Here is a 21774-nt window from a genome sequence, read left to right as displayed (position 1 = left end):
AGACGTTAATGGTAATCTAACAACCAAGCTTTCTGATAAACGTGATGACTTTAACTTTTCAATCGTCAACTTCCCTTACTTATGCAGCAATATACCTTCATCACCTGCATACGGGGTTTATATCTCTCACTTGATTCGATACGCAAGAGCATGATCTACGTATATACAATTTCTAAAACGAGGTAAATTACTGACAAACAAGTTGATGAAACAAGAATATCAGCAGTCTCGTTTAAAGTCATTATTTCCCAAGCTCTATGGTCGATACAATGACTTTGTCAGCAAATACAATTTATCACTGAGTCAAATACTGACTGACTTTTTTCATACTAATTGTTAGGCCATTATTTACACACTGAATTGTCGACGGATTTTTCCGTTATTTCCCGATCATGACAAGGAGCACACGGCGGGTGTGACCAGTCGGCAGGGGATGCTCACTCCTCCATGCACCTGATCCCACCTCTGATGTTTTGGAGGTCCGTGTTTGCTCTGCTCCTATTTTGTAATGTTTAATGGACTTTTGAGCTTGAATACTGTTCGTTGTCTCCATATATTTCATTTAGAAAGTGTGGGTATAAAAAATGAATTTTATTAAGTATTCGATTGTTTTCTAGTGTACAGTCTCATAAATCCAATATGAAAGTGCAAATTCTAGAGATTTTAAATGTCATAAGATTTGATCAAATTCGTTGTGCAAATGCTTCAATATTTTGTGTGACTACCAAGCGCTAATACAACAGCATGACAATGCCTCAGAGAACTCCGAATAAGAGTTCTAATCATTTACAATGGGATCTTGCTTAGTTCTTCACAGAGAGCATTTTCCAATTCCTGTACATTTGTTGGAGGCACATCAGTCGTACACATCGCTGAAGGACATCCCCAGTTTGTTCTACTGGGTTTAAGTCTGGCAAACATGAAGGTCATTGCATTCGTTCAATTGTTTCATTAGAAATATATTGTTCAACAACTCGAGCCCTGTTTGGTATTGCGTTATTATCCATGAGATCAAAATCTTGACCAAAACTAGTAGCAGCTGTAAAAGGACAAACAATGTTGTGGAAAATCTCATCCTGTATTTAAGACCAGTTAACGGACCATTCCGAATGAAATACTGCTCCGTAATCTATCGGAACATAACCCACTCCAAACCATGACAGAAAGCGGTTATGCTTAGCAACACAATAGTTATGGTACTGTTAATTCTTTTGGCGCCGCACACAGAGACGACCATATGGAAGTCCACACAAAACTTGGATTCATATGTGAACAGAATCGGTCTCGTAATTGCCAATGTTCATGGTTATTACTAACTCAAGACAAGCATTGCGAGATATTACAGTCAAACATGGACGGATATGCTGGCTTGTAAACATGCAAAGAGCCAGAGCCACTTAGGGCCCTTTTTAGCCCTGAGAATTTCTAAAAAATAGAAATTGCTCAGTTTTGGTTTTGAAATGCAGTATTTATAACTTGGATCCTTGACTGTGTATCTATTGAACATGACGTAATTTTCTCTCTAGTCAATGCATTATGACGTCATAAAATGCGTCATGTACCCCATATTCAGTAAAAAAAAAAACCATAAAAATGGCCAAAAATTGAGGTATTATTTCAATATTTCATATAGAGCACAACCTCTGATCCAAAATATGCAATTACATAATGAACGATCGGTTTCTGAAGATCACAAAACATGTTTTAATTTTTGGATCGTGAGCTGTGCTCATATTTTAATTCTTTGCTGAAGGTAGTCAAATACGCATGTTTTCTGCAAAATTCAAGAACATTGCATTTTCTCAAAGCCTGTTTACCAGTACCTGAATTCTCAAAAAGAAATTTTATTATAGAAAATGAAAGCACTAAGTCTCTACTCTATTTTGATATATGAAATGGGACAGAAGGTGATAGTCAATTAATTGATATAAGGACAGGGCCATTTTATGCAAAAAATGAAACTAGCTCTTTGCTGCAGGTATCCTATTTCTTAACGTCTGAGTGGGTTTTTGCAACCCATGATCATTCCTATACTTTCTATTCAAGATTTCGGCAGACATGAACCGATGCGTTTTGCCAAGAGCAAATTTCACACTGCTGACGGGCTGTCGTACTTTTTGGCCTGTCACTTCAGTCTTTGTTGCACCCCCCCCCCTCTCCTGTGTTCTGGGACCTTTCCCTTTACCTCCTTGATACGCTTTGGCTGACGTTTAACTGTCGAACCAGTTGACGTTAAGCATACCCAATTGCAACATGCCTTTGGCACAACCGTTGTGCTGTACATCCATATGTCGCCTCTGCGGTATGCTGTCATTAGTTAAGGTCAGCAATTGTCAAATTTCAAAGTCTAAAGTAATTTTTAGCTCACCTGAGCTGAAAGCTCAAGTGAGCTTTTCGGATCACCCGTTGTCCGTCGTCCGTCCGTCTGTAAACTTTTCACATTTTCAATTTCTTCTCAAGAACCACTGGGCCAATTTTAGCCAAACCTGGTACAAAGAATCCTTGGGTTAGGGGAGTTTAAAATGTTAAAATGAAGGGCCAAGTCCCCTTCAAAGGGGAGATAATCAAGAAAAGACAAAAATTGGGTGGGGTGATTAAAAAATCTTCTTCTCAAGAACCACTGGGCCAGAAAAGCTGAAATTTATGTGGAAGCATCCTGGGATAGTGTAGATTCTAATTGTTCAAATCATGACCCCTGGGGGTAGGGCGGGGCCACAATAGGGAATCCAAGTTTTACATTGAAATATGCAGAAAAAAAACTTTAAAAATCTTCTTCTCAAGAACGACTGGGCCAGAAAAGCTGAAAAAATATGTGGAAGCATCCTGGGGTAGTGTAGATTCTAATTGTTCAAATCATGACCCCTGGGGGTAGGGCGGGGCCACAATAAGTACTACAGGGGATGGGGGATCAGGTGAAAAACAGCAAGGCCAAAGTTACTCAGGTGAGCGTTGTGGCCCATGGGCCTCTTGTTGAAAATTAATAGCGATTCTCTGTAACCACTTAAACTTCTTTGCCACGCATGGTCACCGATTTTGATGAAACTTTGACCATTATTACAACTCGACACCAGAAACATATATTGAATAAAATTCCGTTGCTATGTGTCTTGGTTGCCATGGTAACAGCCAGAAAAGTTGAAAAAATTGAGATTTTCAGCTACTTTGAATCTTTATTACGCCTTAATAAAGACTAAGAAAAACAAACAAACCATTCTCCCAAAAACATGACACCTTGTTGCCACTTATGCTATAAAAAAACTATTTAGAATTTATCTCTTAGTAAGTGGTAACCATGGGTACATTTGGAATACATTTTAGATGCTGAAAAATGCTGAAAAACGCTCAATATTCACCAATGATAGATGTTACATGATCAAACTCAATCAACAACCTAAGAAAAACAATAAAAAATATTTGACCTTATGTAATTAGGTATTGGCAATATTATTCTAAAAACAACTTTCATGGTTGCCATGGTAACACAGCGTAACCATGCAAAATCTGTTGCTATGATTGGGTTAATGCTACCATCTTGAGGAAAAACAATAAAATTCATGACTAACACATATGCATCCTTGGAACCTTGCAACACCGACAACATAAGAAAAATTGGGATTAAATGTTACTTTGCATTGTAACCATGGAAACAACGTTTCAGTCGTTTAAAGTGATATTTTTTGCTCCTTTAGGAATTTACTTACCTTTTAATCAAGAAACATATTATTTGACTCACCTTGAATACTACTTATCTGGTAGAACTAAAGTTGAATATCATATATTGATAAAGTTTGTTGAAAAATACAACACTGTTGCTATGGTTACCAAGCAGGGAAAATGTTCAATTTTGTTAATTTTATATCAATATTAAACCCTATGTGCCAGCTTTTTGCATCCAGTTAGAGATTGGGTGGTAGTCAAAATTCAAAGTCAGGTTAGTTGTTCATATATATCAATCATAAAAGTTTTGGGAATGTACTTACAAGGGTGCGTATCCAAGGAAACGGAGTATTTTTCAGATTTTTATGCATATTTTTTCGGCTAATTTCCATAGCAACGCTCTATTTAAAGAATTGGGTTTGAATTTTTTGAAATGTGAAAATTAGGGTCACACCAATGCCTTTAAAAATTGATCATCAGTTATATAGAAATATGCTTTTTAAAAAGATAGGATAAGATTAAAACACTAAGAGAGTAAATTTAAAATCTTTCGAGGTAAATAAACCATAGCAACCGTTGCCACCCTTTAAGAAATATCATATTTCGTCCTTGGTATATGTTACAAGGATCTCTTGTCTATTGTTTGCTTGCATTTCAACCTATAATTGTTTTTATTCTTAAGTATATGACTTTGTAAAATTAAATGAACAAAATTATTACTTTTGAATACTTTGTTTCCATAGTAACATATGTAATAGTTGATTTACCAAACATATTTATCATGCATTTAAGACATCAGGCCTTCAACTTTCAGAAACAGTCATTGCCACTTGTTTGCTTTGCTGCAAACGTTAACTGGGGGACTCTGAACATGTTGAAAAATGCCATTTTTCAAACGTTAGGACATGTTGCTATGGTAACCATGACACGTAGCAACCAATTTTTGCCTGATTTGAGTTTACGGTATCAAAGACTTTTATCATAGAGAGTTTGGAGAAATTCTGAGACTATGCGTGCCACAGCTCCTATATAAAAGTTCAAGTCATTACAGAGAATGGCTTTTAAAGTCTTACACAAAATTTCTTTCACTTGACCTTTGACAGCGTTTCTCATTTTGGGAGGGGGATATTGTAAATGTGCACATGGTTTCGGTTACTCGGTAATCGAACTTGTGCAAATAAAAAGCAGTATGTACGACAGCCACATAAATATTATTCCTAAAAACAAAACTCTTGTATTAAAAAATAATTGTGGACTTAATTTCATGACCCGTTACTTTTTTGTTGAGTATACATTAATTTTTTTTTATTTTTATTGATCTATCAATTTCAGTATTTACAGTGATTAATTATCATAACTGAATAAACAAAAGAAACTGACTTCTATCAGTTTACTCATAAGATCAATGGTACCCTGCTCAGAACCAGAACACTTGATCCATTGGACCAGTTTCAGAATTTTGGAAAGGTCACCCTTCCTTGTTTCTTTTCATAACCATGCACTTAGTTTGTCTGCTCAATACACAGGAACAGAGAAGATTTTCAAAGAATTGAAGCAATTTCACTATACATGTATGACCATGACCAAGAGGCCTTAATTCAAAATTTTGGAAGAGATACACTTGCTTATCATTTCTGTGCATTTAGTTTGTCTCCTAAATATACAGCTGAGAGAAGAAGACTTTAAAGAATATTACTTTACAAATCTAAGGACCAAGAATTTCACAGTTTGCTTTTGAGGTATCATTGCTTATTGGAAAAAAATAAGCAAGCATTTAACGAATAAGTTGATTATACATGGATATAAAGAATCTCGTTTACACACAATATTTTGCAAATTCTATGGTTGAAACAAGGGCTATGATTGCAACTACAATCTCTCGTTAAGTCCGTTACTTTTACATTGAATTGTCTACTGAATTCTCCAGTTTCCCGATAATGACAAAGAGCAAACAACGGATGTGACCGGACAACAGGGGATGCTCACTCATTTAAGGTACCTGGTCCCTCCTCTGTTTTCAGAGGTCCTTGTGGCTCTGCTAACAATTTTGTATTGTTTGCTTTGACTGTTCGCAATTTTCATATCTTATAAATGCTTAAAGTCTGACTGCTTGATGTCTAGGAGTAAATAAGACTTTTAAAAGTTACATTAAATTTGATAGTTTGAACCCCACCCCTCAGGTTCCAACAAATTCTATGTCGATATCGACAATATAACATCGATATTGTAATGCTATCGATCCTGATCATTACTATGGAATTGGAAATACTGGATAAATATTAAACTTAGTTTTATTTCGACACCGTTGCTATCGACAATATCATCGATATCGATACAGATCTGTACAATTTATTTCCAAATTGAGGAAGAAACATATTTATAGAAGGTCGCAAGTATGATGTCAATGTGCATTCATTATTTGGTATAAATTAGATTTTTTTTTAACATGATATTCTCAGGAGAGGGCTACAATTCCACTGCATCTCCATAATGGTGCAAATTTATATTTTTGATACGGGCGTCTGCAGGCAAAATAAACTGTTTTTGCATTTAACTTACTTCCAATAAGAATTTTTATTCACTATCAACAACATAGCCCATTATACGCGAAAACCAAGTAAAGTAAATCTGCGTGTTTACCAGTCGTTCTCTCTAGCAGCCATGACAGTTCTCGCGTGATGTACTGAGACTTGCGCTTTATATTTAGAATCACTTGATAAAGTAAATGTCGGTGTTGATAAATGTTTGTGTTGTTTGGTATCACTAAACATCGATAAATAAAAGCATTCCATGTGATATTTTTTCATAAACCGTTATATTTATGCTTAAAATAAAGGAAATCCAATATAGATCCGCTCCCGTAGATCCAGAATTCTCATTGGTTGTTCCAAAATAAAATCGATCAAAGTCAGTAAACATGGCGGACAAATTCAAGTTATGATGTTGACATACACGAAAAATAACCGATCTACGAATTGTTCGTTATATTTTTGGACCAATTCATGTCTTGCATAACTACATTTTATGAGTTCAGTTAAGATATGATAATAAAATACCCACTTTCTGATAATTTGAACCAAAAACTGTGCGGTAGTGAATTACTCCCGCACTTGCACCATTACGGAGATCCTAAGGAGTTGTAGCCGTCTCCCCAAAAAAAAATCGGAGAGGGTTACATTATTGCAGCTAGGTATAAATATCTAGATAAAATTAAGGATGACAAATAAAGGGCAAGGGTTGTTTTTATTTTTAAGGAGGTTGGGGTTAGGGTAAGGTTTTGTGTAAGGGTGAGCGTTGGTAAAAATATTATGGTTTGCGGAATCATAGTTCAATATCGGTACGAGATCGACATTAGGACAAACTTAATAATCAGAAAGAACGTACTCATAACTGTTGCATAAAGAAATACAGCCACAAGAATGATGTCGAAAATGATTTGATATCCATACGATATCGTCGATATCGATAGCAAGTACAATCTTCCTAAATTTAAAGTATTTAAACAAAGACATACATGCACAATGGCAAGGAGAGCAGTTTGAAATGCTTGAGCAGACATGAATCGACATCGAAATGATATCGACACTATGAAAATGATAGCATTCAGGTAATATAACATTGAGGGAGGTAACCAACATCCATTGAATAATCATGATTCAATATCAATGCGATATCGTGGATACGTACAGTAAGAAAAACTTTGTAAATATTGAGTATTGTAACATACGAACAAGAAAAAAGAAATATTGTAGCAAACTATGAAAAAATAATCTGTCGATATCGTAACTACATCTTGTCTTTGGCATAACTCGGCTCAAAAGAGCCAGGAACATGAAATTCACAACTTTCCTCTCCTTTTACTCACAGATGCTATATACGAAAATTGATTAAAATTGATATAAAGGTCACATAGAAAAAGCTGAATATGTTTAAATATAACATACGATGGACGACAAATGACAACAGACGAAAACATATAGCAATAAGTCACCTGAGTAAATGAACAACCTCATCTCAAAATGTAATGTTAAAATGTGACAATGTTTGGATGAGATGATTGTCTCAAAGACTCTCTTAAAACATAACAAGGGGCACTTTCTATGATCCCTTTCCCTTGCCTAGTGTTGGTTTGTTACATTATTCAAAGATGGCGAAGAAAAAAACGCTTGAAACAACCCACTTGGCGGAACCCCTACAATGAAAATGATAAGCCAGCCCCCCCCCCCCCCCCCCCATTCTGCCACAAAAGTGCTTTCATGCACACTTCAAAAATAATGGGATAATAGACGAATCCTAAATTTTCTTAAAAACTGAACAAGAAAAAAAATAAAGTTTCTATCAGAATATTGGCAATGTCCAATCTTAAAGACCCTCCAAAAACTGAAAAGGAATACTCCCTATGATCCCTTACCTTTCCCTTGTGTTGGTTTCTTATGGTGTTCAAATATTGCGAAAAATAAATACTTCAAAAAGGGCTTTCAACCAAAGCACAACTAGGTGGTTCCCCTAAAGTCTTAATCTGAGATCGGCAAATGATAGCCCGATACGCCACCTCCTATACCCTACTAAGGTATGATGCATATCCACTTTCAAAAAATAATAACTGATCTTTATCCGTGTTTCAATATTCAATGTAAATAAACGACAAAGTTGAACTGGCACCCATCAAGTCCGAGAGAACCCGAAAGTTTCCAATGATCCTCAACCAGTATTAGTTTCTTCTAGGGGCCTAAGCTGATTTGAAAATGAAAGTTTGAATTACGCCCCCACCCATGGCACCACTTGGTGGTACCACTACAGCAACATTCTGATAGCGGGAAATGATAGTCCTAGGAGCCCTCTACCTTGTCCCAGTTATGATTTGAAGCACACTTCAAAGATAAGGGGTATAATAGCTGACCTTTAACCCGTATATTAAAACACAAAGTGAAAAACAACAAAGTTCAGGTTAGTTTACTGGCCCTTTTTCTTCAACAGGACCCTTCGAAAACCTGGCAAATGGTTCTCCCTAAAGTCCTCAACCTTTCACTAGTGTTACTTTGTTCTAGTAGCCAAAGATGCTTTCAAAATGAATGCTTGAAATACGTCCCCCACCCATGGCACCACTTGGTGGTACCACTACAGCAACATTCTGATAGCGGGAAATGATAGTCCTAGGAGCCCTCTACCTTGCCCCAGTTATGATTTGAAGCACACTTCAAAGATAAGGGGTATAATGGCTGACCTTTAAGCCGTACATTAAAACACGAAGTGAAAAACAACAAAGTTCAGGTTAGCTAACTGGCCCCTTCCTTTCCTAGGGACACTTCCAAAACCTGGCAAGTGGTTCTCCCTAAGGTCCTTAACCTTTCACTAGTGTTACTTTGTTCTAGTAGGCAAAGATGCATTCAAAATGAATGCTTGAAATACGTGCCCCACCCATGGCACCACTTGGTGGTACCACTACAGCCCCATTCTGATAGCGGGAAATGATAGTCCTAGGGGCCCTCTACCTTGCCCCAGTAATGATGTGAAGCACACTTCAAAGATAAGGGGTATAATTGCTGACCTTTAACCCGTATATTAAAACAAAAAGTGAAAAACAACAAAGTTCAGGTTAGCTAACTGGTCCCTTCTTTTCCAAGGGATTTTTGGAAAACCTGGCAAGTGGTTCTCCCTAAGGTCCTTAACCTTTCACTAGTGTTACTTTGTTCTAGTAGGCAAAGATGCTTTAAAAATGAATGCTTGAAATACGTGCCCCACTCATGGCACCACTAGGTGGTACCACTACAGCCCCATTCTGATAGCGGGAAATGATAGTCCTAGGGGCCCTCTACCTTGCCCTAGTAATGATTTGAAGCACACTTCAAAGAAAAGGGGTATAATAGCTGACCTTTAACCCGTATATTAAAACACAATGTGAAAAACAACAAAGTTCAGGTTAGCTTACTGGCCCTTTTTCTTCCCCGGGACCCTTCGAAAACCTGGTAAGTGATTCTCCCTAAGGTCCTTAACCTTTCACTAGTGTTACTTTGTTCTAGTAACCAAAGATGCTTTCAAAATGAATGCTTGAAATACAGTCCCTGAAACGTTCTACTTTCCCATTTTTCCGTTCGCTCACCGTTCGTTCAGCGTGCGTTCACCGTGCGTTCACCGTTCGCTCTCCGTTCACAGTTTTGCGTTCACCGTTCACCGTGCGCTCGCGTTCACCGTTCACAAAGCGTTCAGCGTTCGCTCTTCGTTCCGTTCACTTTGCGTTCAGCGTTCACCTATCGTTCAGTTTTCATTGTCATTCGGAACTCCGAAGTGAAAGGACTTATCTTTTGTAGGAAAGGAGTTACAGGTTTTTATATTTGATAACTAACATATCGTGTTTGAAGAATCATTATTTCATGGGGGAAAATATCTACGATATATATTTTTATTATTCTAACTTAGCTGTTAGGTTATTTATTAAATTACTCTGGAAAATAAATGTTGTTATAAGCACATTCTGTACCTATGTAGAACGATGCGGAAATATTAAATTTAACTAAGGGCAATGTGCAAATACTTCAAGCACTGCAACATTTTGTTGTTTTGTTAAAGACGACAAATCGTTAATGGTGATATAATTATCCAAGTCAAATAATTACGCAGCAAAATTACGAAAATATTTATTACTAACACTTTTTTTTCAATTACTACAGAAAATATAATAGAACGAGTTCTGAGAGTTATACATAATACTGCGGATGTCCTGTTAATTAATTATCTTAGGAGCGAATTAAATTGATAGTGTGGTTAAAAGAAATATTTATTTAAAATGTACTGCACTACAGAATTTTCTGTACTATAATATGTAAAGTCTATAGTTATAGAGAAAAAAATTCTCTCTTCACCGTAACTTTATATGTTTGCCATTCGATATGATTAATACCCCCCTTTTCCCCCTAAATCGGTTACTTAGTCAGTACTGCATTTCCAGAATATTTTAATAAACATTTCTAAAAAAAAGTTAAGGTCTTTTTTAGAACAAAAATTTCAGTCTCAAAACAAACATGCATCTAAAAAAAAGTCACAAAACAATAGTAGTTCAAAATGTACACGTGTCGGCGTGGTATCTGAAATTGGCAGAGAGTATATGTTTCAAATTCAAGTGTTAATGCCCAATGTATTTTATTCATTTATTTTTGAAATGTTGGAATCAAATCTAGAAATGATAAAAATAAATGTTATAACTTGTTGGAAATACTCGCACTTCGTCTTCGATGCGACGAAACTTTAACACCTGCACAGTGTCGAATGATTTTGATTGACAGGACAAGCACGTGGACTTCGTGTGAACTTGAAGCAGGAAAATAAAACCGAGTATGACTGTCGAACAAATGGATATGATTTGTTGATAAAAAAAAAATTACTTTCACTGTCTGATATATTTAGAAAAAAATCAGAGTTTTTTTTTTGATATAGGTACAAACACTTAGTGAAGCCTGAAAGGAGGGGGGGGGGCTAAACGGAATATTTCTCTCTCTCTCTCTCTCTCTCTCTCTCTCTCTCTCTCTCTTGTCTGTTTAATAAAAACTATAACAGCATATTACTTAAATATCAAGTTCTGTAAATTGAATTTATAACAAATAATATGAATATGTATCTTTGTATTATCTTGTCCGAGTATAACCACGGCCATCTACATATACATGTAGAAGTCTGCTCAATAAATCATCATGAAAAATAGAAATGACACATAATATATTATTGTATTAAAAATGTAAAATACGAGCGTATAAATGCAAAACGTCCACTGACCTTTGTAATTAATTTTTTTTTTCATTACTTTACACGAAATCGCCTTGACACGGAGATATATGAATGGATGTTACAACCGCTTTAATTCATTCTATAAGTCAGAAGTTTTCTCTGATTTGTTATCAAATAAGAATAAACATTTTTATTTTCCAACTAAAAAATATCTTTTATACTTCAGCGTTCGGCAACAATTGCAATGTTTTAATGCGATAAAAATCGTGTGATTAAAAACTTAATGTGCATGCATCGTCTTTCTTAGGACAATTTTGGAGAATTTATTTTATTGACTTATTTATTCATTCATTTATTGGTTTACTTATTTATTTATTTATTATTTATTTATTTATTTATTTATTTGGCACCTGAAATTATAATACAATAAAATAGTTTCAATGCAAGGAAAAGATCAGAGGCATTCCGAATATATCGTTCAGCTTGCGTTCACCGTTCGTTCAGCGTTCACTTTGCGTTCGCGTTTGCGCTCCGTTCGCGTTCAGCGTTCACTCACCGTTCACCGTTCACACATCGTTCACCAAGTTGCGTTCAGCGTTCACACATCGTTCACTCACCGTTCGCTCTGCGTTCGTTCACCGTTCGTTCAGCGTTCGCTCACCGTTCAAGTGGGAAAGTAGAACGTTTCAGGGACTGTACGTCCCCCACCCATGGCACCACTTGGTGGTACCACTACAGCAACATTCTGATAGCAGGAAATGATAGTCCAAGGGGCCCTCTACCTTGCCCCAATAATGATTTGAAGCACACTTCAAAGATAAGAGGTATAATAGCTGACCTTTAACCCGTATATTAAAACACAATGTGAAAAACAACAAAGTTCGGGTTAGCTTACTGGCCTCTTTACTTCCCCGGGACCCTTCAAAAACTTGGAAAATGGTTCTCCTTGAGGTCCTTAACCTTTCACTAGTGTTACTTTGTTCTAGTAACCAAAGATGCTTTCAAAATGAATGCTTGAAATACGTCCCCCACTCATGGCACCACTAGGTGGTACCACTACAGCAACATTCTGATAGCGGGAAATGATAGTCCTAGGGGCCCTCTACCTTGTCCCAGTAATGATCTGAAGCACACTTCAAAGATAAGGGGTATAATAGCTGACCTTTAACCCGTATATTAAAACACAATGTGAAAAACAACAAAGTTCAGGTTAGCTTACTGGCCCTTTTTCTTTTTCAGGACCCTTCAGAAACCTGGCAAGTGGTTCTCCCTAAGGTCCTCAACCTTTCACTAGTGTTACTTTGTTCTAGTAGTCAAAGATGCTTTAAAAATGAATGCTTGAAATACGTCCCCCACCCATGGCACCACTTGGTGGTACCACTACAGCAACATTCTGATAGCGGGAAATGATAGTCCTAAGGGCCCTCTACCTTGTCCCAGTAATGATTTGAAGCACACTTCAAAGTTAAGGGGGTATAATAGCTGACCTTTAACCCGTATATCAAAACACAATGTGAAAAACAACAAAGTTCGGGTTAGCTTACTGGCCTCTTTACTTCCCCGGGACCCCTCAAAAACTTGGAAAATGGTTCTCCTTGAGGTCCTTAACCTTTCACTAGTGTTACTTTGTTCTAGTAACCAAAGATGCTTTCAAAATGAATGCTTGAAATACGCCCCCCACTCATGGCACCACTAGGTGGTACCACTACAGCCCCATTCTGATAGCGGGAAATGATAGTCCTAAGGGCCCTCTACCTTGTCCCAGTAATGATTTGAAGCACACTTCAAAGTTAAGGGGGTATAATAGCTGACCTTTAACCCGTATATTAAAACACAATGTGAAAAACAACAAAGTTCGGGTTAGCTTACTGGCCTCTTTACTTCCCTGGGACCCTTCAAAAACTTGGAAAATGGTTCTCCTTGAGGTCCTTAACCTTTCACTAGTGTTACTTTGTTCTAGTAACCAAAGATGCTTTCAAAATGAATGCTTGAAATACGCCCCCCACTCATGGCACCACTTGGTGGTACCACTACAGCCCCATTCTGATAGCGGGAAATGATAGTCCTAAGGGCCCTCTACCTTGTCCCAGTAATGATTTGAAGCACACTTCAAAGTTAAGGGGATATAATAGCTGACCTTTAACCCATATATTAAAACACAATGTGAAAACAACAAAGTTCGGGTTAGCTTACTGGCCTCTTTACTTCCCCGGGACCCTTCAAAAACTTGGAAAATGGTTCTCCTTGAGGTCCTTAACCTTTCACTAGTGTTACTTTGTTCTAGTAACCAAAGATGCTTTCAAAATGAATGCTTGAAATACGCCCCCCACCCATGGCACCACTTGGTGGTGCCACTACAGCAACATTCTGATAGCGGGAAATGATAGTCCTAGGGGCCCTCTACCTTGTCCCAGTAATGATTTGAAGCACACTTCAAAGTTAAGGGGGTATAATAGCTGACCTTTAACCCATATATTAAAACACAAATGAAAAACAACAAAGTTCAGGTTAGCTAACTGGCCCTTTTTCTTTTTCAGGACCCTTCAGAAACCTGGCAAGTGGTTCTCCCTAAGGTCCTCAACCTTTCACTAGTGTTACTTTGTTCTAGTAGTCAAAGATGCTTTAAAAATGAATGCTTGAAATACGTCCCCCACCCATGGCACCACTTGGTGGTACCACTACAGCAACATTCTGATAGCGGGAAATGATAGTCCTAAGGGCCCTCTACCTTGTCCCAGTAATGATTTGAAGCACACTTCAAAGATAAGAGGTATAATAGCTGACCTTTAACCCGTATATTGAAACACAATGTGAAAAACAACAAAGTTCAGGTTAGCTTACCGGCCATTTTTCTTCAACACGACCCTTCGAAAACCTGGCAAGTGGTTCTCCCTAAGGTCCTTAACCTTTCACTAGTGTTACTTTGTTCTAGTAACTAAAGATGCTTTCAATATGAATGCTTGAAATACGTCCCCCACCCATTGCACCACTTGGTGGTACCACTACAGCAACATTCTGATAGCGGGAATTGATAGTCCAAGGGACCCTCTACCTTGCCCCAGTAATGATTTGAAGCACACTTCAAAGATAAGAGGTATAATAGCTGACCTTTAACCCGTATATTAAAACACAATGTGAAAAACAACAAATTTCAGGTTAGCTTACTGGCCCCTTCCTTTCCTAGGGACACTTCCAAAACCTGACAAGTGGTTCTCCCTAAGGTCCTTAACCTTTCACTAGTGTTACTTTGTTCTAGTAGTCAAAGATGCTTTCAAAATGAATGCTTGAATTACGTCCCCCACCCATGGCACCACTTGGTGGTACCACTACAGCCCCATTCTGATAGCGGGAAATGATAGTCCTAGGGGCCCTCTACCTTGCCCCAGTAATGATTTGAAGCACACTTCAAAGATAAGGGGTATAACATCTGACTTTTAATCCGTATATCAATAGACAATGTGAAAAACAACAAAGTTCAGGTTACCTAACTGGCCTTTTCTAGTCATTGGAACCTGTCAAAAAGTTGACAAAGGATACTCCCTAAGGCCCTTAACTTTTTTCCAGTTTAGTGTTAGTTTGTTCTAGTGGTCAATGATGGTTGAAAAATGAAAGCATGAAAGATGTTCCCCACCGTTGGCACCACTTGGTGGTGCCGTTACAGCCTCAAACCGATTGCGGGAAAGATAGTCCTAGAAATCTTCTATCTTGCACAGTAATGATTTAAAGCACACTTATAAGATAAGAGGTATAATAGCTGCTTGAAATACGTAACCTGCCCTTGGCACCACTTGGTGGTACCACTTCAGCCTAAATTTTATGGCCGTATATAATAGCCCTGTGGACCCTTTTACCTTGAGCCAGTAATTGTTCGAAGCACACTTCAAGGATCATAACTTAAAATAGATTAAATTACCTTCAAACCCTTATCAATGTAAATATTAGGAGTAAGCAAATTTCAGGTTAGCCTTTTGGCACCATCATGTTCCTGAGACCCGTAAAAGAGCCTAAAAGGGATTCTCCCGGAAGTACTTAACCTATCCAATGCTGTTTTATTCTTAAGCGGTCAAAGATGGTGACATTTTCTTCTTTTTGTTTGTTTGTTTGTTTGTTGTGAAACCGCATAATTTTCCTTATGCAGGTGAGCTTAACTGCCTCCAAGTGTTTGAATTATTAATTAATAATTAAGTGTTGCATTAATTATCTAATTATTAATTATAAATTGTCGAAAATGAGGCATTAAACAGTATTGCGTCAGAGTACTCTCAGTCCTTTGATGAATTTCCTTAGTGGCTGCTAGCTTCTACGGGCTTAATGGCTGCTGTTATTGGCTGCTAGCTTCAGTCTAGTTTAGAAATGGCTGAAAATGTATTTATTTACGGTATATTGTATTATGTTAATGTATACCCGGCAATGTCCTTATAAACAATAGGAGGGATTTTCGGGTGTTAATTACATGCATCATTTATCTTTTATATACTTATGCATAAAAGTTTTGCGTACGAACGGAAGTCAACATAGTCACCTTCATTTAAAATTATATTGGCCACAAATATTTTTTCAGTCGTGTATTTTGAGGCAGAAATTCATAAAATTGTAATTGATCTTTTTCTATTGGCAAAAGGTAATCTTTTTAGGTAAATTACAATCATAAATTACAACATGTATAGTATTCCTTTGGCTTCAAGAGACTAAGGGTTATATTTATATATAAAAAGGTGCGTTCCTTGTTCCATACCTGCTGACGGCAATTTTCGCTGGTATACCTATGTACTTCTTGGAACTGTCTCTGGGACAATGGTTGAGTATAGGTGGGCTCGGTGTGTGGAAAATTTGTCCACTTTTCAAAGGTACGGGAATACATAACAGCAATCTTGTGAAAAAATGACATCAGCTTCAATATTAGAAGTCTGCAAATTGAACTTTCTGGTCAAGACTCAGCATATCAAAGATTCAAATAAAACTATAATATCAAACAATTTTATTGATTTACAGAAGACAAATTTAAGGTAAATTAAAGAGTTGCTGTGGATTAAAATGGACATTATATACAGATAAAAACTATTTTGAAAATATCTTCATTTATATAAAAAAAAAAGAAGAGAATATTATTATTACATGATATTTACCTTTGTCCTGCAGATTTACGTACAAGATTAAGTATTTCATGCATGCATTTTTGTTCAGCCATTAATCATTGCTTTTGTTATTCACAAATTTAAAAAAAATGTCTCGATTTCAAGTTTGAGACATACAAGTTTAGTACATTTCCAACGGTCTACATTTATATAGGTATCGGCTATGCTTCTGCTGTAATAGCAGCCTGGTTAAACATCTACTACATTGTAATTTTGGCGTGGGCTATTTACTACCTCTATCACTCCTTCGCTGACCCTCTTCCTTGGGCTACCTGTGACAACCCTTGGAATACTCCCCTCTGCTTGTCTGATTACAAAAGAGAATTCAAAGTCCTCAACTGTTCTAATGGGACGGCTTGGTACTCTCAGAATTTAACATCTGGTGGCAGAAATTCATCGATTTGGTCAACAGATGGTCTGAATTGCTCCTCTGTTGAATACACTTCTCCAGTTCGAGAATTCTGGGAGTAAGATAACAATTAAATGATAGAAAAATAAAATAATGAATAAATGTACATAAAATACACATTGAGCGCTATGCATAGTATAGAAGTATTCAGAATATTATAAGCTCGGTTAACCACAGCTCTTTTTTTTCCAGACGCAATACTCTGCGGATAACCAGTGATGTTGGCATACCTGGAACTCTGCGCTGGGAGTTGTCAATCTGTCTTTTGGTTGTGTGGATTCTCTGCTACTTCTGTATTTGGAAAGGAGTAAAGTGGACTGGAAGGGTACTAACTATTATTATTTCTTCTCCATGCGCAGTTCGCCCATCACTAAAAAGAATTATGAAGATTGATATTGCTTTATACCATAAGTTCGTAACTGATAAAAAAAATATATCATTAACGACGTATGAGTGCTGTTAACATATCAATATAAAGTGTATAACAAATGTTCTATCATTTGTTTTAGGTTGTTTATTTCACCGCATGTTTTCCCTATGTTCTCATGTTCATACTCCTGATTCGAGGCGTTACGCTTCCTGGGGCTCTGGAAGGAATCAAATTCTACGTATATCCAGATCTAGGAAAACTCTCCGAATCGCAGGTATATTTGAGAAACACTTTAACAGAAACCATTTCTCTGTAATTGTACATTTTTTCATTAAGAACATTCGATTTTATTTTTAGTAAAACCAAAAGGTACATACATGTAGGTAGAGGAGACATTAAAATTTATATTAGGTCTATCTCTGTTATGGGTCAGATTTGGAGCCACGTGATCCAGTATAAGATCCAAAGGTGTCTAAGGTTATGCTTTACAATATACACATACATGTAGATGTACTTGGATCAATTAACCTTATCATCCATTAAACGCCATCTTGGGTTTCAACAGGTTTTACCAGTTGTTTTCCTGAAGAAATTTTATTGTTCTAAAGTTTTGCGTATTTTTTTTTTTTACTGAGCAACACTTTTATTTAAATTTTCTGTTTTGGATTCCATAGCATCCTCACTCCTTCTTCTTAGTACATATATTTTAAAATGTCCAGGATTCTTTGATGGATACTTCTGACCTCGCTTACTCCATTGATAATCTTACGAGAATATAGCAATCCCGATTTATTTAAGATCAGTCGTATGGTTTTCATAGAGCAGTTTTGTTATTCTTAGTTTTCTGTCATAACTGCTACTTTATGCATGTAATATATGAGAATCATTTGAATTGACCATAAGATTCCAAATGCTCTCCTTCGAGAGTGGTTAAGGATTGTGCAGTCTTAAAAAATGTCTATTCTTATACAGGTCTTTTCAATTTCTTTGATCTTTTGAACCTCTGCGATTTTTTTTCTCGTCCAATTTTTCTATCAGTATTGGTTTCTCTTCATAAAAAGTAAAGGTCAGTAGTAAGCCTTGGTCTTTTGAGGTATTTGAGGAATCCTTTGCATCCATCCATTACATATCTTCATTATGCCACTGACATCACTCTTTCAATGCCAAAACCCTCCGAAAATTTTGACAACGGCATTATTGAAAGGATCTGATAAGTATATTGTGAATTACTTGAACAGGTGTGGATAGATGCTGTCACTCAGATTTTCTTTTCCTACGGCTTGGGTCTGGGAACACTGATCGCATTGGGAAGCTACAACAAGTATAATAACAATGTCTGCAAGTAAGATTTTCATTTATTATAGAATTTTAAGTGTTTTCATTTTTTAAAAACAATATATTGAACATATAACTACTATAGTTTACTTTTAAAAGACCCCGATGTATTAAAAAGCCTTTTAGGCATACATGCAACGTCAATGCAAATTAATGACCGTATAAGCTAAGTGAAAATTCCTCTTGAACATCGTCAGCATGGTGAGGTGTTATGATTAAAAATAGATCGAATTCAACTTCAAATGTTAGTATATATCATAAAATATACAAAAATAACAATGTTTATACAGGTAAGAAAACAATAATTTTCCTTTACAGAGATGCCATCTGTATCTCCCTTCTGAATAGTGCCACTAGTGTGTTCTCTGGATTCGTCATCTTCTCTGTCATTGGCTTTATGGCCTACGAGCAAAAGAAACCTGTCAGCGATGTCGCAGCCTCAGGTACCAAAAAATTACCGATGTAAAATCGTGAAATATTCATATTACTTTTCATTGTAGCCTCAAAACGTCCCAAGGGAAAAATGTCCATGGATCAATCTAAGATTTCTTTTTTGTTCAGATATATTACTAGTCTGTCGATCTGTCTGTTTGTCCGCAAAAAAATTAACATTGCTCATAACTTTTGATTGGTTGGAGCTATGGCTTCCATATATCACATGTGTTTTCCTTGTGATAAGACCTTTCTGTGGGTTCCATCATATTTGACCTTTTGACCTTGGAGTTGACCAGGTTTTGCAAAATTTTTACCAAACTTTAACCTTGGCCATAACTTTTGAACGGTTGGTGCTAGGGCTTTCATACATGTATTTCACAAATGTAATCCTTGTGACAAGACCTTCCTTTGGATACCAATAACTTTGACTCCTTGACCTTGCCTACGAGTTTGACCTACTTTTGTAAAACTTTAACCTTGGCCATATCTTTTGAACAGTTGATACTAGGGCTTTCATATCTAACAGGTCTATTCATTGTGATAAGACTTTCCTTTCGATACCAACAATTGTAATCCATTGACCTTGACCTTGGATTTTGACTTACTTTTGAAAAACTTTAACCTTGGCCATAACTTTTGAATGATTGGTGCTGCGGCTTTCATATTTCATGTGAGGCCTTTGGCACCATTAATTTTGACCATTTGACCTTGATGTTTGACTTACTTTTGAAAAACTTTAATCTTTTCCATATCTATTCAATGGCTGCTGCTAGGGCTTTCATATTTCACAGGTATATTTCTCGAGACAAGACCTCACTTTCGGTATCAACATATTTGATTTGCATTTGAGAAAGTTTAATTTTTGCTATAAATTGTCATACGGGGGCATCAGTCACAAACACATCTTGTTTTCTTTGCTATCAAGGGCCTGGATTGGCTTTCCTAGCGTACCCTAATGCTGTGGTACAACTTCCCATGTCACCAGTCTGGGCCATACTCTTCTTTCTGATGTTGTTGATACTGGGAATGGATAGTCAGGTAATTTGTAGGAATATTAATATGCAAGTCCTATTTGCCCAATTTCTTCAGATATATTAGTATCACTTTTATTGAAATTGAAATTCAAAACATCAAACATATCAATGGTACTATTTCCACGGCATTCAAAATTTATTCTTTTTTCTTCAAAGTTCTGTACAATGGAGGGTTTCTTTACGGCTGTGATAGACGAATATCCAGGACTTCTGAGAAAAAGGCGGGAATTCTTTATTGGTGTAGTTTGTTTTGTCTCGTACCTGATTGGGTTGTCTATGGTTACCGAGGTAGTTACTCCATTTTGATTAGAATTATTTTTTTCAATACATAAATTTAGTAACTAAGGTGATTTCTTAATTGTCACGTAATTTTCCTTTTTCTGGCTTCATCTTACTCGCGTGCATTTAAGACGATATGATACTGGGTTCCTTTGTATCATTTCAGGGTGGTATGTACGTGTTCCAACTGTTTGATAACTATTCAGCCAGCGGACTCTGTCTCCTTGTCCTCATTTTCTTCGAATGTACAGCTGTTTCTTGGGGATACGGTACTTCATGGGGCATCAAAATACATCTTTTTATATTTCTCAAATTATGCCAAGATTGATGATTTTACATGTTTGTGATGACTGTATAAGATAAGCTTTTCATTAGGTGTCAAGCGGTACTACGAAAATCTCCACAGTATGTTAGGTTATTATCCAAGATCATTCTGGAAATTTACATGGGTAGTCTCGACCCCTGCCCTGACGGCAGTAAGTATGTGTACATAATATTGCTTCTATACTTAATGCAATTCAATTTCAAACAACTTACTCATTTCAATATTGGTATATATATAACTCTTTCCAGTAATGATCTTGATATATACACGTATTACTTATTAAATGGAGTAAAACATTTCAGGGTGTCCTATTATTCCGCTTTATCAAGTTTAAGCCCGTGACGTATCTAGAGTATGAATTTCCCACGTGGGCTCACGTGATCGGCGGTATCATGGCTCTGTCGTCTGTTTCTCTGATTCCTATTTATATGGTCTTCAAGTTACTCACGACTCCAGGATCTATAAGTCAGGTCAGTCAACTCTAATTAATAAAACATATTAAGATTTCTCTTTACTGAAGTTACATGCTTTCATATCCAATGACTTTCAGAGATCCCGGTTGTTGGTTCGTCCCGAAATCGACCTTCCAGATCGAGTGGAATCCCCTCCTCCATACTCAGCGGTTTACACAGGTGACAGGGTATAGATGACTAGAGAATGTTCATATTTTAAGTTAGAATGAATATGGTCAAGAATGTATGGCTAAAAATTAGTTATAAGAATTTGTTTTACAAGTCAGAACTTGTTCATGTAATGAGAATTATAGGTACACGTAGAGAACTGCAATGATTGAAAAAAAAGTCGGATTTTGGGCTGAAAATATATGTAGAAAACATGCACTATACTGTTGTCTATAACACTACACTGTATGTATATGTTATCCATGACTTACTGAACAGCTTAATGTATCAGGTATATATTTGTAATTATATACATGTATATTCAATTTTCTTAACAAATTAAATAGATTGGTACTTCAAATAAAAACAACCCGTTTTTTTATTTCAATTCTTTAATTGTAAAACCAGCTTTGATTGTGTAGAACATGAGCAAGAGTTGAAATATATAACAGTCAA

At 36.6% G+C, this 21774-nt stretch overlaps 1 protein-coding gene across 1 annotated transcript; it reads left to right on the top strand.

Moving 5' to 3' along the window:
* Positions 1 to 16095: 16095 nt before the first annotated feature.
* Positions 16096 to 21550, top strand: LOC133194851 (sodium- and chloride-dependent GABA transporter 1-like). The gene is made up of 13 exons (XM_061330762.1): positions 16096 to 16223; positions 16666 to 16896; positions 16963 to 16978; positions 17113 to 17245; positions 17430 to 17564; positions 18529 to 18632; positions 18944 to 19068; positions 19986 to 20098; positions 20251 to 20382; positions 20540 to 20642; positions 20749 to 20849; positions 21001 to 21168; positions 21249 to 21550. Exons 1-13 carry the CDS (start codon positions 16142 to 16144, stop codon positions 21342 to 21344), a joined length of 1539 nt encoding a protein of 512 aa, XP_061186746.1. The 5' UTR covers positions 16096 to 16141; the 3' UTR covers positions 21345 to 21550.
* Positions 21551 to 21774: the final 224 nt, after the last annotated feature.

Source organism: Saccostrea echinata, unplaced genomic scaffold (assembly GCF_033153115.1).
Source record: "Saccostrea echinata isolate AGI-Se365-2 ecotype Australia unplaced genomic scaffold, CSIRO_AGI_Sech_v1 ptg000029l, whole genome shotgun sequence".
Taxonomy (NCBI): Eukaryota; Metazoa; Mollusca; class Bivalvia; order Ostreida; family Ostreidae; genus Saccostrea; species Saccostrea echinata.
This window is presented reverse-complemented; position numbering and strand designations above follow the sequence as displayed.